Raw genomic sequence first — 17,368 nt, forward strand, 5'->3', positions numbered from 1 at the left:
CATAAAGTATTCTATCATTCCCTTGGAGATTTCCTTACAATGTAAGTTTTTCTAACATATGGAAAAATAAAAAAGACTTAGGAAAAAAGTAGACTTTTACTTGACTTCTTCAGGCCTGCAGTAGTCTTCTGTATCTCAGGAGTTGAGCGAACTGTTCACAGTGTGGCAGAAGACATTGCATTAATAGATATTGCAATTTGAGCTTCCTTCATGCCTTGGAAATGCATTCAGCAGCTTTCAGTACAGCTTTAATATTTCAGGTGAGATGTAGTCTACTTTGTAGAACTTTTGACTTCACAGATACACTGAGAGATGAGAAAGAGTGAGAGTTGTAATTGTAATCATATGACAATTTCTTCTTTCAAAATAAATCACCTTGTGAGCAGGGACTGCAATTAGGATAAAAATTGCCATCAGATTTGTTATGCTGAATTTGCCTTTTCAGTTTTTTTTCCCTTGCATTTATTTTCTATACCCCTCCTTGGATGCTCCTCAGGACACTCCCTCAAGGTTATTTTCAAACATTCCTATATTCTCTGTAAAATCCTGTCCCAACTCCCCTGGATAGGTTTTCAAGAGGAGAAATCACAGCAGCTCAAAGCTTTGATGTTTTATGACAGACAGTGCTACTGAAGAGCCTCTGCTTCTCCCAACATGTGCATACACAGCTTACCTTTATCCTGAGGGAATTTTCTGGGATAATGCAGTGTGGATAATCATGCTTGCCTGCAGCAGAGGAGACAAGGAAAACCTGCAGTTCAGCAGCTGTGGTGCTCTTGTGGTGAAGAAATGTTGTCAGCAGGGAAAGACCTTAAAATACAATGCCAAACTGGGACCTTGCAAGGTGGAAACAGCACTTGGTAGGCACTGCATGTTCAATAAACCAAAATTTATTAAATTGGTTTCAGATTAATTGGGTCATTCTTACAGTGATGATCAAAATCATCTCTACAGCCTAACTAACAAGAATGAGAAATTCTATCCACTGGCTACCATTTTTATTCAGACATTTTTCTCTTCATTTTGTTATAAACGTGAAACTTTGGTAGTGTTCTGAATGTAGAGGACTTCCTTTCTAGCCTAAGAAAAAAACAATACAAAACTGGTGCATCTCTTTTTTTTTTTTACCTTTCAGAGTGAGTGACTACTCTGTGCGTAACCATGTTGTACTCTCAAAGTTTATTTCAGTGATACTCTTACTGCACACGTCACTTTATTTTTTAGGTTTGGAGTTTTAATTATGGACACAGATATATTAGAAGATAAATGTGAGGGTTTTATGATAAAGCTGTGGGCCCACTTTCTATACTCAGATACTGTCTTTACTCTGCTTTCAGGCTGAGTTTAGATTGCAAATATTTTGGACAGCTACTCTTTGGAGAGACAGGAACAATAAAAGAGAAATTGATGGTAAGATAGATGGATTTGAGGGCACCAAAAAAAGGACATCATCTATCTCCATCAGGTAGGGCAGAGATGTTCACAGGGGGACTAGGATGGCTAAGGAAATGACCAGGGAGTGCAGAGTGTGGTGTAGGATGTGGGCAAGAGAAAACTGCTATGGAAAGAGTCAGACCCTAAAAGCCAAAGTTAAGAGTGGCCAGAGAGGGTGAACGTAGGGGTCCAGTAGCAGAGGAAATAGGGGCTTGGTGGCAGTATGCAAATTCCCAGTCAGCAGGATAAGATTTACTGAAGGCTGAATGGTTTTGAGTATGTTTTTCTTTGTCATTGTAGGGGTCAAACAGCTTTATTTACCAGCTGTGAAAACCTCTGCTCAGAGCTCTGCGGATAAAAAATAACACATGGACATAAGGATTAATCTCTCTTTGTGTTTCTAGAAAAAGTGATGATGTGGGGAAGTGCAGTTTTATATTTCCCATATTTCTCTCTCATGTTGCTACAATAATTTAGATACGGTCTTCATTAAAAATATCAGATCAACAGGACTACTCAATGAGTGTCAGAGGTCTGTTTTGAGTGCAATCCAATAAAAAATAATTGATGTATTGTCAATAATCAGTAACAATTACTAATACAGCCACTTAACAAGACTTGCTGAGTGGAAAACCTATTGCCAGGATGGTGCATTTTCAGCTTTTATGCTAATTAAACATATTAGTTATCTAGAGTTCTGCTTTTAAAACCCACAGAGAGTCACAGCTTGCCTCTTAATTTGAGATGCTGCAGAATTTCCCCCTGGTGGTGCTCCTTCAACTCTCTTCTGCAAATCTCCTCAGCCACAGAAATGCTTTACAGAGGCACCCCAATGCAAACACATGCACTTATATATGTAAAGAGAGTTAACACTAATTAAAGTACCAGCTTATTTCCCTGAGTCCCAGAGTAGCTCCACTGCTGAAACTAAGAATTATGAGCAGGTACTTAAGGAAGTACATTTCCAGCAAACAGTCTTTTATCCTATCATTATTACTTAATATTTGCTTTTGGAAGGAACAGTGTCAAAAAGGCGTAGCATATGAGATCTACAGCTGAGAAATGGAATTATTAAGCCTTAGTTGTCTAGATTTTTGAACCTATACATCAGACCACTGTTACTCTTCAGTTAATGGGCTCAGTCATTGCCTGTTGTTCCCTCCTATGAAACACTTGGTCACCAGTTTCCTTGCAGGAGACAAGATGTTAACTCCCCAAGCTGAAATGTGGCTCCAGTTGTACAAAAGCAGCTCTGTGTGGCAGCGCCAGGTTCCTGGCATGCCACAAACAGCTGAGCTTGGGAAGTCCACCTGCCTTGGAGGGAAGCAAGGAACTCCTGGGCTCCTTGCACAGGTATCTCCCTCTAAGCCTCACACAGACAGAAGACAATACAGAGCCTCAGAGGGTTCGTGTGTGCAAATGTTTTATTTGATGGCAGCAACTAAAAGAATTCTCAAATGTGCAAGGTGTTTTAAATACGGCACAATTAATCATGTATGAAGGATTGCACTGTTCGTGGTGTGACATGACGTCAAACAAGACAATGAGTGCCAGAAGCGTGACTCCTGCAAGAGGCTTAAACACCTGCCTGCACTTCTGTGATAGCACCTTACAATAATTTGACTTGAGAACATCCCCAGTTGTTTTCAGAATTCCACACAGCATGCAAGATTTTTCTTGTTTTTAAAAACTTAGTCCACAGTTTACCAAGATTTAAATGAGAGAGACTATGCTTTTTTAGTTGTCTGTCCAAACAAGCCAACCTAGCCAACAAATCTATAAAGCTAACAGAATCTATAAAGCTTTCAGTTCATCTAAAAACAGATAGTCATTTGAATGGCTTCTGCACTCCAATGACTGTGAAGGTTACACATCCATTGACTATAAATGGGTATATACATGCCTAATTTACAATAGAACCTAATCCAAGCACCTTAACCTGAGATCAGAATCCCATAGCTATTTTCACTTGAATAAATAACAAGAATAATCCTTATAATCATTTCAGTGCAAGTAGTTACTGTGACAGCAGTTTCTCTGCACTGTCTAGTTTAAACTCACCTTCAACCCTACTATATTCTTGCCTAGTCATCCAGTTAACCAGGATGTTGGCACTACAGTCTGTGGGCTCAAACAATATTACCACTATATAATTCCTTATCCAGATTCTTCAAGAGGAGTTAGAATACTTGGCTGCTTGATTTCATGCAACAAGCAGTATGTTTTTGACATCTCCTAGAAGAGGGAAACTTCTTAGAAGGGTGGTATACTGAAATGGGGGTTGGGTTTGGGTCAAATGTTGCCTGACATGTCTCATTATCCTAAACAGCAACATGTGGTAATACACACATTTATTGCTCTGTGAGTTTGTTTGCAAGTGTTCCTTCTTAAAAGCATACAAAGTTATTCTTACAAGTAACTTATTACAGTGCTTCCCAAGATACCTGAAGCTCAACATAGAGAAGTATCATGGGACATGCTACTGACATTTCAGGTAGTAGTGATGCCTTTTTCCTGTTCTTAAAATCAAGAGGCATACACGGTTAGAAGGGGAAAAGGGATTTTACCTTGGTATTTATTCTTAAGGATCCTTAGGTGTACACGTCCAGGTCATATGCATCAAGATGTACCCCACCGAGTCTTTCCCTGTGTCTCTGTGTCTCTCTCCTCCCGTGTGTTTCCGTGTCCTCCCCCCAACATTGGGTATAACATTATAGGTTTTCTAATTAGCATATCTATCAAAGATTCCCCAATGAGAGGTTCAAGTGAGCCCCCCCTCCCCAAGGAACCTTCCCCTGGATGGTTCTATCTTAGTTTACAGAATATGTTCTGGAGAGGACCTTGGGGTCTGGGGCACACTGATCCCTAGCTATGAGGCTTCTAAAATGTTTAGTCTCTTAGCTGAACAAACAAGTCCAAGAATGTAGGCAAAAAGCACTAGGAATACAGAAGCTGTAAAAAGGTATAACGGGTATAAAAGAAAAGGCAAAAATCTTCATGGCATCAGTAGCAGGTCAGTTTTTAAATCATTTATGAAATGTAATTTTCTTTTCTAGCGTAGACTGCACCTCCCATCCTGGTCTACCACAGCAGATTTATCCATTTTGCATAAATCTATAAAACAACCCAGAAGGGGAAGCATATGCAGGACATCAAAGTTCGCTTGTCTGTGGAACATATTCAACATCCTCATGGTGATATGTCCTGGTTGTGTATATTACAGGATATGAGGTGGTCAGTTTGAGGAGTAAAGGTCCAAATACTTGTACCCATGTCATAGGCACAAGCCAGCAGGAGACACTGGCAGTGGTGAAGGTGATTTGGGGCTTCAGATGAAAGTGAATAACACAGCCTCACGTGGTTGTTTCCTGATTGCTGGTCAGCAGCCCTTCTCCCTGCTGCACGGTGCTGCAGAGACTTGGATCAGCAGAAAATGTGCTTGTTGGGAAGTTTCACTGCTGCACTGAACCCGGGTACTTGCTGAAATCTTGAAACATTCCGAAGCTGCTGTTTATTTCCTTGCCCTGCACGTGAAGAGCACTGTGCTGAGCCACACTTTAGTTGCCAGCCATGTTGACTGTAATTGATTGCACTATGGTATAGATGAAGGAAACAGCTGTTAAATAATGTGATAGTATTATTGTGGATACTGTTGTTCTAGCAGGTGGCGCATGAACTTTTAGGTACAGAAGTTGGTATAGGGTTTAAGGTAAATATTACGGATATTATACAGTATTACACACTATGAACAGTGGCTGACAAGCACATGTGTGTGCTTGGAATTCTGTATATTTTCTTTTTGAATTTGTCTGATAAGCTGAGCAAACTCTTGGGGATGTGATACATCTGAATGGGTCTATTCCATATTTCATGCAGAGTAAAACAAAGGAGCAGCTATATGAATTTCAGACATTACAAAACACCACACTTTCAATGCTGGCTTTTTTCAACAGATAAAGCCAAATGTGCTTATCAGTAACAATACCCTACAGATTTGTCTTTAGGCAGAGGGCAAATGTCATCAATTTCTTCTCTCATTTAGTTTCACACATGGATTTCTTCCTGTGGAAATTGGAAGAGGGCCTATGCCTTCTACTGGAAGGAGACTTCTAGTCTTGCAGTTGCTGGCACCGATTACATTCTCCCTTATTCCTAGTAAAAAGCTCTCTTCACAAGGTCATGGAAGGAAACATCACCATTGCAATGCATACGCTTTCCTGCTGCACCAGATAATTCTTTCCAAATGCCACACTGCCACAGGCCTAATGAGTTGTGCCCTTCCCATGGTTGTCAGAGGTGTCACCTGTTCCTGAAACTGATTCACACATAGTGGTTTGAGCCTTGTACGTGTACACGCAGAAGGTCTCAGTAATACTTGACTCTACAACACAGGAAAGATTGGAGTCATTACCTGTGAGAGTATCAAAATTTACTGCTCTGTGGTGATTCTGCATGGCTCCTCCATGTGATCTGAAGAAGCATTTGGCTGAAGAAGCTTTTTATTTGAGATGTGGTGATGTTTGACATCATCACAGTGTTGACAGTTGTTCCCTTCAGATTTGTGTGAAAGTCCAAGGCCTGTAACTGTGTAACATTAACTCTAGAAACTATAGGAAACTGTTCTAGCAAAGGAATACCACATTTGTCATTACTTTAAGTCCTTCAGGCAAAATTAAAACTAACCATTAGATTGCCTGCAAATTGCTTGTGCTTGTAAATGTTTAGTTGAAAAAGAACTAAATTTGTCTGGAAGACAAATCCTGGATAATATAGCCTGGGCTTTGTTATGTAAAAGCTCAGTTTATAAGGCTGCAGTGGTACTTTCTAATCCCATTCTCTGAGGCATCATACAATGAAGAACAAAGTACAGATTCACAGTGTCCTTTGGACAAATCTTTCTAGCTTGTATAACATTTAAGACTCTTTGCCTATTTTTCTTGCTATTGCAGTATATAATTACCCCTGTGGTAAAGCAATTTTGGATATTCAATAAGAACAATATAATGAAATAGTCTGCGTTTAATATTTTTATTTTAATTTGGCAACTGTGTAAATTCAGAAGCTGAATGTAGCCAAAGAAGACTATTATCTGGCTATATATATATACCCAGATATGTGAAAGGTTAGATATAGGAATTCTTTATTTAAAAAGGTAATTTTCTTCAACCTGGGATAAAAATATCTACTACAACCATTTGTCTAAGCTAAAACTGGCAAACACAGTGTTTCCAAAACCCACTGGCCATCCAGACAAATGTAGATATCATTACTGCCACCTATTGCTACGAGGAGAGAATTGAAGATATTTTCATATTTGTATATTTCCACATGGGGATAAAATTGGAAAATAATGAGCTTGTTCCAGTTAAGACATTTGTAAATAAACATGTTTTGATGTCTTGTTTGACAGCTTATTTTTAGAGCAATGTAAAATTGGCTAGTACAAGTGCTAAGAAAATCCAGCATTGTCATGGACACCTGGCAAAAAATAGAATTAAACTAGAAAGGAACTCCAGGCACCACACCACTCAGCATCACAGTAACTTTTTTCTGTATAATGAGGCACTACAATCCCAAGCCTTAAGCCAGGTGTCCAGACACTCCTTAAAGGTACATAGGGAGAGGTGGGACCTTCAGAGGCCTTCATGGGTGGGAGCTTTTTCGGTTGTCAAAGTTATTACAGCAGTCATATCTTTCATACAGACTAGAAAATGGTCTTGTAGCCACATAGGTTGTCCCACAGAAAGAAAAGACTCCAGAATGTGGTAATAGATTGGATGATGGGACCCTGATTAGGAGCGTATGAATGCTTGCTACCAGATAAATAGTTGGAAGTAATTATGCATTTTTTGTTTCTGCATTAAAGCCCCAGGAGCAGGAATTGCAGAGAAAAACAACAAAATCTAGTATCTCGTCTTCTCAGCTTATTTTCAGTTTCACTGAATTGTTTAAATTTCAAAATTACCGTGATGCACAGGGTCATGTAATGTCACAACATTCATTGGAGCAGAAACAGAAGGCTCTGAAGATCTTTTTATGAAAGGACAGTAAGCGGCAGCAATTACTGCTGAGACCGAAGTGAGTAGTATGTGAACAGGCAATCAGAGCTCTGGAGCTGTCAAAGTCTTTCATTCCCATTCATCTAATAGTAAATAACAGTAAAGAGCTCTGAGATTCTTACTATGATCTTTTTTTAATACTATTATACAGTTCTTGAAACTAGGAAGGATGTTGGTCAGGAACAGAAAAATAAAAAGCTAAATGAGTGAGGTGTTGATGAAAGGAAGGAAAGATGCATCACACTTCATTAAGGCTATTTCTTGAACAAGTCCTCCTGGTAGGTGCCCTGCACAGTTCAGCTCTGGAAGATACCTCATTTCTGTACCACCCTTACAGAAGCAAAACACCTTTGACAAAATTGATGACTATACAGTAGCTAATATTTATTGACTTTTCCTTTATCCAAAGCTTCAGTAAATTCACCTAAAGAAAACTTCCCTATGTATGCAGTCACTTTTTTTATGTACTGCATGCCTTGGACATTTGTATTATTTGTGTGTATAATAACAAATAGGAAGGAAATAAGGTCCCTATCTGTGAAAATCAGAATTTGTTCATGTTTCTTTCCATAATCAGGAGAAAACCCTTTATCATATATGGTTCACTTCAGTGCTCTGATACAGTGATGTCTGATGTGAACTCAAATAATCCATAGCTGAAGCTTGTATTTCCCAGCTCCTTGCCTTTTTTATGGTTGTTGAGAACTGCTATGCACCTAGCATTAATCTTAATGCCTATTTCTATGTAAGGAAAAAAAATATTATACCTAGACATGAACCGCATAATTAAGAAAAAACCTTTAACTCAGTATTTCATGGTTTTCTCCTACACAACAGTTAGATTTTTAGCACTAAAGAGACAAATGGATAAGAAAGCCTTTATTAAAGTGGAAACAAAGTCTACTGAAGCCAGTGTAATTCTTCCACTGACCTCAAGGGCCTTTAAATCCTGCTTATTTTGCGTCCTTATGAGAATGCAAAATCCATCTAATTTAATTTCTCTGTGGATGTGTTGAAATTATCTTTGAGAAAAAAACCCTTAGTGTTCTGCAAGGACATGGGTTCATTGTCAGCCAATGAATTTTCAGTGATTCACATGTAAATTTGGGGTGACTACATCCAGGCTGAGATAAACATATCTTGTGACCCAGGGGTTTTATTGTCCATGGGCTCTAGGCATCACCACTTCCCTGGAGGAGGCTGGCCATAGGCTGCAATGCTGGGTGTCATTTATAGGAAGTTACTCAACTTCTGCTCTGAACTGAAGCGTGGAGAAAGGCCTCTTTTCTTCCTTCAGAACTTGTCTAAACATAAATCATCATAGGCAAAATTCAGGTAGAAAGGAACCTCAGGAGGTCTTCAGTCCAACCTTCTGATTAAAGCATGATCAGATACAACACCAGACCAGTCTACCCAGGGATTATGTAGTCATATGAGTCTTGAAAAACTCCAGGGATGATGACCATACAGCCACTCCTGTTCCTCTCTCTGTCGTCACGGTGGAAGTTTTCCTTTATATCCAGTCTGAACTCCCTTGTTGCAACTCACACCTGTTTTTCGTATGCTAGATTCTGTCCTTTGAATGAAAGTGAGCATGTGTCTTTTGTCTAGTCAAATAAAGGCAGGCAGAAGCTACTTTTAAAAATCTAAGGCTTCATTTCTTCAGTTTGTACAGAATTGCGTTTTCTCCTTAACTCACCTTTGGTTAATGAACAGTTGAAGCCTCAGTGGTCCTCATTTTGGGAAAACCAATCCTCATTAAAAAGTGGAGATACTGCATTGTAATTCATGCTGGCAAAACTTCTATCAACTGGAATGCTCATATATGGTACTGTTGGAGTTTAGAAACTCAAGAGAATGGAAATGTGATAATATATTAGATGCTGGTCTGACCCAGTAAGGCAAAGAGTGAAATATATCAGATATAAATCTGAAATAATGTACTTTGATTTTTTGCCGATACCAAATTAAGGGTATGGGGTTATTACATCTGTGAATTCAGACCTATACAGAGCTGTTATAAGTGGAAATATTTCGCTGTTTGGATGGGCAAAGAACAGCTGTCCCTGTGTTGGAAACACTTGAAATCTTTTGATAAAATGAGAAAATGTAGCTAAAAGCAAAAAATCACAAAGTCAAACATGGCCAAAACCAAGTGTGTGGTGTGTATAAGCTTGCTGCAAAATTTGAAAGCAGAGTAAAACAGACAGACAGTGATAGGTTTTCAGTTCTCACAGGTTTAAGGAAAAGCATAGATCTTGTGTTTGGTATTATTATGGGTGTGTTTCAAAAAGGTGAAGGGTAGAGCGTCTCTGATGTAGAAGTGCTTTCCTAAATCAATTAGATTAATATTAGCTGGAGGAAGTCTAGCTGGTAGTTCTGTTATTCACATCAATGGCTAAATCTTTGCTTAAGCCTCTGAAGCATTTTTACAGAATTATGTCTTGTAGTAATCAACTTGAGTTTAATTCTCAGTTGTATAAATAGAACACTGTTTATTTCGCTTTGATTTTATGGAATATGAATCCACATTCATGTTCCAAAAGCAAATAGAAAGGTTTTGCTGCCCATGTAGGTACTATTATTTGTCACATCACATCTTACAGGTCTCTGCTGTTAACTAAGCAATCTAATCTATTTGTTCTTTATTCACAAGGAATTTTTTTGTTTAGTCTTAGATCTTTCCTTTGTTGACTGTTTTCTTACAGTTCCTAAGAAATTACATAACTGAAGGACCTACATTTTTTTAAATTACCACACAACACTTTTTTGCAATAATTTTCTGTAACCTGCTTAGAATTAGTTGATTTCAGTGTGAAGTGATATGAACCAGCCATCATTTTTTTCTTGAGAGAACGGAGCAGTTCATGGTTGAATTCACCAGAGATGCTCCTTTCTTTTGTAGATGGATGTTTCAAGTGCCATCAATAAAAACAGAGATAAAAAGTCATGAAGTCCTGATTGATCATATCACATGAAACTTTTTTTGAGTCCCCTTCAGGTGGTATAATCCTCATTCTTTTACAGCTTACATAGCTAATAAATATTGTGTTACACCTCTCCAGTGCTAAACTGCAGGACATTGCAATTTTAACCTCATTTCAAGATGAAGATAGGCTATTTATTCCTACTATTTTCTTCATTAGCTTTCAAGCCCTATGACAGAATTTAAGAGGTGAAAACCCTCACTAGCTGCCAACTACTATGGACCATATCAAAGACTCACTAAATTCCACATATAGTTCTCTCACAGGTTTCTTCAATCTTTCATGAACTTCCTTGCAGTCAAAAAGAGGAGGAATAAGTATGACAGTCTTTGAACTCAGATACATTATTTTTCATAGACTTGGATTAATTCAGGGTGGAAGGGACCTCCAGAGGCCTCCAGTATAATGATCTTCCCAAAGCATGGTCAGCCTTTGATCAGAACAGGTTATTTGGGATTTATCCAGTCAGGTCTTGAAAACCAACAAGGATGAAGACTGCATGACTTCTCCACCTCTTGATTTAGAAACCTGCTTCTACTTAGTAACATCAGAAAGAAATTGATGGAAGAGGTAATTAAAACTGCAGATTCTTGAACCTAAGTCCTTTATAACCATTGTGAGCCTTTCCAGGGAGGACACTCTGACTGGCATATGCAGTGAACGTGAGTTGAGCCATGTGCATAGTTTTACTCCATGCAGAGAGAAAATCTTCAAGCACATGGGATGCACATACAGCCTAGATATTATGGAAGATACAAGTAGATTATTAATCATTCTTTCCTACTTGGAAATTGTTTTTATAATAGCAACTTCTTACTCAACTTTCATCCTTCAGGCAGCTTTATTTTGACACTTGTAGATAAGGCAATTGAAGAAATCTAGAAATTGTTTCACAGGCAGTATCAACAAGTGGCAATTAAATTGTGGGATTTTTCCACGTTTTTTCTCAATTGTCTGCACCTTTGAGTTTCTTGAGCCAGCTTTCATGTTAGTTATGCCTTGTCCTGTCACTGACCAGAAGACTTCAAAGGTTTCTCTACCCTTGTTTCTATGTTGCTCTGAATTTTCTGCATATGAAAACAGTTGGAGTAGCACCAGTACAGATTGAGGAAGTGTCAAGGATGCTTCCATAGCTCTGCTGGTCATGGCTTGATGAATGGCCAGAGAGAAGCCCAGGGCGTATCTGAATCCAAACTGTGGTGAGTGTTCTCCTTGCAAAAGTCCTTCAATTTCTCCTATAAGCTGGTTCAAAGTATTTGGATTATGAAATGAGTGTTTCAATTAATTGTCTTAGCTAGGGATACATGTAACAGGAAAACCCTGAAGTTAAGGTGCTGCTGAACAGCACCCTGCTGTTTGAACATGCTAGCTAATGGGAAATGTTTTTCAGAAAAATTGATGTGTAATCAAAACAGAATTTCACTTACATAATATGTTTGAATTTAAACTGCTTAAATAAAGAGGCGTTATCTTTTAAATTCACTAGAGTATTTATCTAGAGGAACTAAAAAAAAAGATTTCAGAAGCGCTCAGTTCTGAATATATCCAGTAACTTGCAATGCACCTGGACCTGCCAAGTCTTCCCCTTGACCCTGTTGAACCCTCTCTGCCCTGCACCTGGCTGGCAGCAGTCAGTGCAAGAGCAGAGCAGTGCCCTTGCTCCACTGCAGTCCTTAGAGCTTTCAACAAGCAGCCTCTGGAGAGCAGAACTTTTAGTGTGCACTGTGAACTGGGGACAAGCACACAGCAGAGAGGAAGGCACGCTGGAAGGCACACTCTGCATGGTGACCCCGTGCTTGTCCTTCTCACCTGCCGTGTGAATCTGTGCGGCTCGCGCCTCTCCAGGCGTGTGACCCCAAAGCAGTAGTGTCTTAAGAAACTTGTTACCTTCTGGCTTAAGTTTTTTTAAGACTTTTACTTGCTGTAAAAGCAGTTTAAAATGGACTGTTTGAGGTCTGAGGAAGGGTTATGAGTCTATCAGATTGCCTCAGGGACTGAGGGGTTGCGCTGCTGTGTGCAAGGCGATACACCCTGTGGTGCCTGCCCCCAGCTATATCCTGCCTCTGAGCAAAATGAGCAAAGCTGACAGTGGGGAACATCCCTTAGATGGGAAAGGCTTTATGGTTGTGCTCATCTGTATCAAGTACCAGCCGCTGCGTGAATTAGTCATGGAAAGATAAGCACAGATCTAATTTTACCACTCAACTTTCTGAACATTACAGATGCAGACTGCCTGAAGAATATATTTGATGATACATGCAGTTGTCAAGTGGATTTGTCAATGTCTTCTCTGGTGACTATAAAAATGTATAGTCCATTTAATGATGCAATACCATAGCAGATATTCAAATTGTTTGAACTAATCTTCTTAAAAAAAAAGCTAGAAAAGTCACTGTCTTGTAATGAGCCATCCCTGGTTGCTCTATTGTTATACACATGGCAGTAGCTCATAAAGATGAATTTCTCCTTTTGATCAGTTTTATTCTTGGTGAAGTGCTAATGAATGTATAATTCTAATTCTCAATTTTCTTAAACTGGGGAAAAGACTTTGGAGTGATGTTGAATGTATCACTGATTTTAGGAAGCCACAAAAAGACCCAAATGTACTTGTATATGACCCCCAATATTTTTACCCATGTGTGAACTTTGTGCTTGTTAAAATTTGTGAAGACAAAGTTTAAAATATTTAACTCAGCTGTCAAAACTATGACTTAGTTACTTACTTCCATGGAAAGTTATTGCTGTATTTTCAAGTCATGGATCAATCCCAAAGACTATTCAACAGGAAATCACAATTCCAACTCTTATCACAAAACAGTTATCAGAAACCAAAGATCATTTTGTCACTAGCAAATATAGATATCATCAGAGCAGCAGCTCTTTCAAAAACTGTCTCATCAATTGAGAGATTAGATATGATGTTACATTTGAATTGCATAGAATCTCCTGTGATACTTCAACCAAATTCAACAAAATACAAATTCCAAATTCAAACAAAACACAATCATGTTTCATAATATATACAAAGTTATTTATTCCTACAGTTTGTCTTACAGCTTCACCCATATGAAATCAGGGAAGGAAAGATTATGATATGATAGACGATATGCCAAGTGATTACAGTGGACAGGAAAGACAGAGTCTGGAAGATTTTGGATTAAATAAACTTTAGGACAGATGTTTCTTTATATTACACACATAACTAGAACTGCTGTTGAATCAGACAGTTATAGGTAGCTTGTAAGTTGTGCAGAAAAAAGACAGTATTCACACTGAAATACTGGTATAATTTTAAATTTCCATTCCAGATGCTAATTCATAATGAGATCCTTTTCCTTACACAGACATATGTACATGCATTCTACATTATTTCCAAATTTGCAGAGAATTATTCAAACTAATTTCTTATTTATCCTGTGTTTCCCCAGCTGCCACTACACAAATTATAAAAATAATTGTAAAATACTTCACAAATGCATATGATTCTCAGGAAGGGCTAGAAAGTGTGGAATCCAGAATGCTAAGGAAAGTGTGGTCTTCCTTCTTCTGTCAATAAAGATGTGAAATTTAGGTGATGACTGAGCTCATATCATGCAAGCAATATGCATATTATAATTGCTATTGCTATCTTATTCCTGTATAATGTTTATTTTAAAAGTCCTTCTCTACTTTAAATTTGGAAAAAAAAAGACATTCTGGTGTAATATGTTTTCCTTTTGCAACATTTCACCTTTCTGATTATTCCATTTATGGGCATGTTGTAAAAAAAAATTTCCTAGGAAATGGTTAAATTGAAACTTAAACATTCCTTATCTAAAAGAGATTACAGAGGTGGAAGTGTTTGGAGTTCATTTGCAGACATTCAAGAGTTTATTTTGCCTGTTTATGGTTCCTTGTCTTTTGAGATAAGTGGAAAAATCAGCCCAAGGGGCAAAATCTTTGCTCAAGGTGGATGATTGCCTCTGCCACTCTGGCAATGCCCCACCAAGAAAAAAACACAGTTTCAAACCTGCATGAAGTGCAAGCTACCAGTGACAAGGCAGTGCCACACAACACTGCCACAGCACACTCACCAAGCCATGGGGTGAGCCAAACCAGGGACCGATCCAGACGGCAAAGTGAAGAGATGAATTTTTCCTGAACAGCTCCACACCAGGGGCAATAATTCTGGACCAAGAAAGAGAATGGGAATGCCTGACAGTGGTGGGGAAAAGTTGTTTCCATCCCTCCTCACAGCAGCATGAACTTAGGTCAAAGGAAAATAATCCTGAAAGTGCAAATCTCTAGGGCAATATTGTTCTCTTGAGCCAAGAATGGCAAGAGTTGACCTGATGCTTCAGCCTGTCATGATCTCCATCTTCCCCTATCCCTGCTCCTTTCCCCAGTATGGCACTTGATTACAGAGGGCCAAGTGGGGATTTGGGGGTAAAGGCAGAGCTGCTGGACATGTTCAGTCAGCACAAGAGAGCTCACGGGACTCTGCAGTATGTGAGCGACCACGCATGTGAGCATGGCAGATTAGTGGGGTCTGGCAGACAGGGTAAACCACCTATGTTTCCAATTAAATGATTTCTGTCAAATGTGGAGTCCCTGAAGCAATCAGGCACCTTCTAGATGCAAATCTTCCTTCTCGTTTTTACTGTGCTATAAAGAATAAAGCACATAATCTTGAAAACCAGACCCATGTCAATGTTAACCATATGAAAACAAAAGCACAATAAATGGAAACCCAGAGAGCCTCTTTAGTATGCATGTTTTCTCAGGGCAGCAAAAGGATGTAGATAAAAATCATTTGCCTGTATGTATTACATGGTTTTCATTGGTTTTGTAATGATTTAAGTGACTTAGTCCTCATACCCAAATGGGAAAAACTTTAAAATTGCAGATTTCCTTTTATTAAAAAGTGTAATGCTTTCCTTTCCTTATTTTCCAGGGACATCAAACCTGACAACATACTGCTGGATGAACATGGTAAGTGAATATTGACTGCTTTGTCTCAGAATCTCTAATTGTGGCATGCTCATGACATTCTTTGTAAATCAACCTCAGATGTTGAATTCCTACCTAAACCTGGACTTTCTCAGAAAGCTCCCTCAAAACACCTTGTGGATTTTGTAGTTTTCTCTCTTATTGCCAAAGAAATGTGTGGATCAGAAACTTTCAAGGTCGGAAAACAAAGGAATTTAATATGAGTTGAGACCAGCAGGGACACTTGATAAAAAGATCTTAGTATTTTATTAACGGGTTTCTGTGAATCTCCATAACCCCTTTTTAGGTGCCTACCAGTAGAACAGTACCAAGCACTTTATTTTCTTTTTTTGAACTTCTGAAGGGCTAAGAAAGGTCACATAACAAATTATTTCTCATATAGGTAGCTAAAATTACTTTCCTAAATCAAGATAGGGATTTTGGAAATTTGACTGCAAAATTTGTGTGCCTCTACATGTAGTTTTGGCTTAAATAGCACAAAAAAGAGTAGACCATAATAAACAACTTTGAACTTTTACTTCTAATTCCATGTTCTCAAAGATAAAAGACATAGTATGAAAAAAAAAAAAGCAGCTAATTTCTTTAAACTTAAATTTTAAGCATATACTCTCTCTAAGGAGTATTTAGCTAAAATGTCGTGTATCTTCTTGTAATTGTTCATAGGGAAAACATGAGAAATATAGGCAAAGAGGGCCTTGTATCAGTCAGAACAGAAATACATAGAGGAAAAAGACTAAATGGAAAAAGGAGATATGTGTTTGCTACTGTGCGAAAATCTTGTGCTTTGTTTACTTCAGAAATTGATTAAAAGCAGATAATCTCTGAGAAACTATAATGTTGAAATTATGCCAACGATGGCATTATGTTTCAAAATCGATTGCAGAACTGCTGGGTATACAATTTAAAGTTGATTAAAGAGGTAACATTCTGCATAGCTGAAGTTCCTAGGAACATGAAAGCTAATAAAGCTAAGTAATATTAAACCATCTAGAGTTTGAAACCATTTAGAACTTCAACAATTTAATATCTCAGACCCATAAGTGTTAATGTTCCCAAGATTCTAGCATCAGCAAACAAGCATGAAATAGAAATATCTTGTCTTTAAGTCCTGGTGAATTAAAGATGTCAACAGCAACACAAAATGGGTATGAGAATGTTAAATCTCTGATTGACAGCCTTTGAAGCACGGTCGCCTTTATCTCTCCTTGCCTCTCATCAAGGTCAATTAGTGCACAAAACCAGCCTCTTGCAGGAGCTTTCCTACAGAGACTCAAGCAGCACAGAGAAAAACCCACACCAGAGTGAGCACTAAAATGCAAAATGAAGGGATTTTTTTGTGATTATAAACTATTCAGCAACAAAGTTATCTGTTGGAATAACAGCTTGGAAATTTTGGGATGGATGACCTCTTTTTTGCAAAGCAGCAGAGTACTGCTCCCTCATAGCACACCTGCAGACAAGTGGTGGAGCAACAGACCTCTCCAGACATGCACACAAATCTTGGTCAGCAGAAGTAATCAATTCATGGGTTCAAACAGGTTCAGAGACCTGTCATGTGGTTTGGAGAAGGAATTCCCTGGAGCTGGGAAAGGGTCTATACACTTCAACTCACTAAATGTGGTGATATCAGTGGGACAAGCGTCTGTACCATGCTCGTTACCTCAGGCTTACCTTACAGAAGTGAAGTTCTTTCGCAAGAAAAAGCTATTCTTAAAGTCCCTAACAGCTCTGATTAAGCTGCAACATAGTAACATCATTTTAATGAAATCATCAGATTTCACTTAATGGAAAAATGCGCTGAATATATGCACCACAAATATGTTTGGCTGCAGAGTAAGCATAACAAATTCACCTAATATGAGCTTAACCAGGTGCACGGGAAGGAACTTTATCTTAGCC

General features: G+C 38.5%; 1 protein-coding gene across 2 annotated transcripts in view; it reads left to right on the top strand.

The window, feature by feature from the left end:
- The window catches only part of STK32B (serine/threonine kinase 32B), a 162,334-nt gene that overhangs the window by 94,211 nt on the left and 50,755 nt on the right, over positions 1–17,368 (top strand). For both annotated transcript variants that reach the window (XM_039551615.1, XM_039551614.1), the window contains exon 5: positions 15,414–15,451. In XM_039551615.1, coding sequence (XP_039407549.1) covers positions 15,414–15,451 — 38 coding nt within the window. The remainder of the gene's footprint in view (positions 1–15,413; positions 15,452–17,368) is intronic.

The sequence above is a fragment of the Corvus cornix genome, chromosome 4 (assembly GCF_000738735.6).
Source record: "Corvus cornix cornix isolate S_Up_H32 chromosome 4, ASM73873v5, whole genome shotgun sequence".
In the NCBI taxonomy this organism is placed as follows: domain Eukaryota; kingdom Metazoa; phylum Chordata; class Aves; order Passeriformes; family Corvidae; genus Corvus; species Corvus cornix.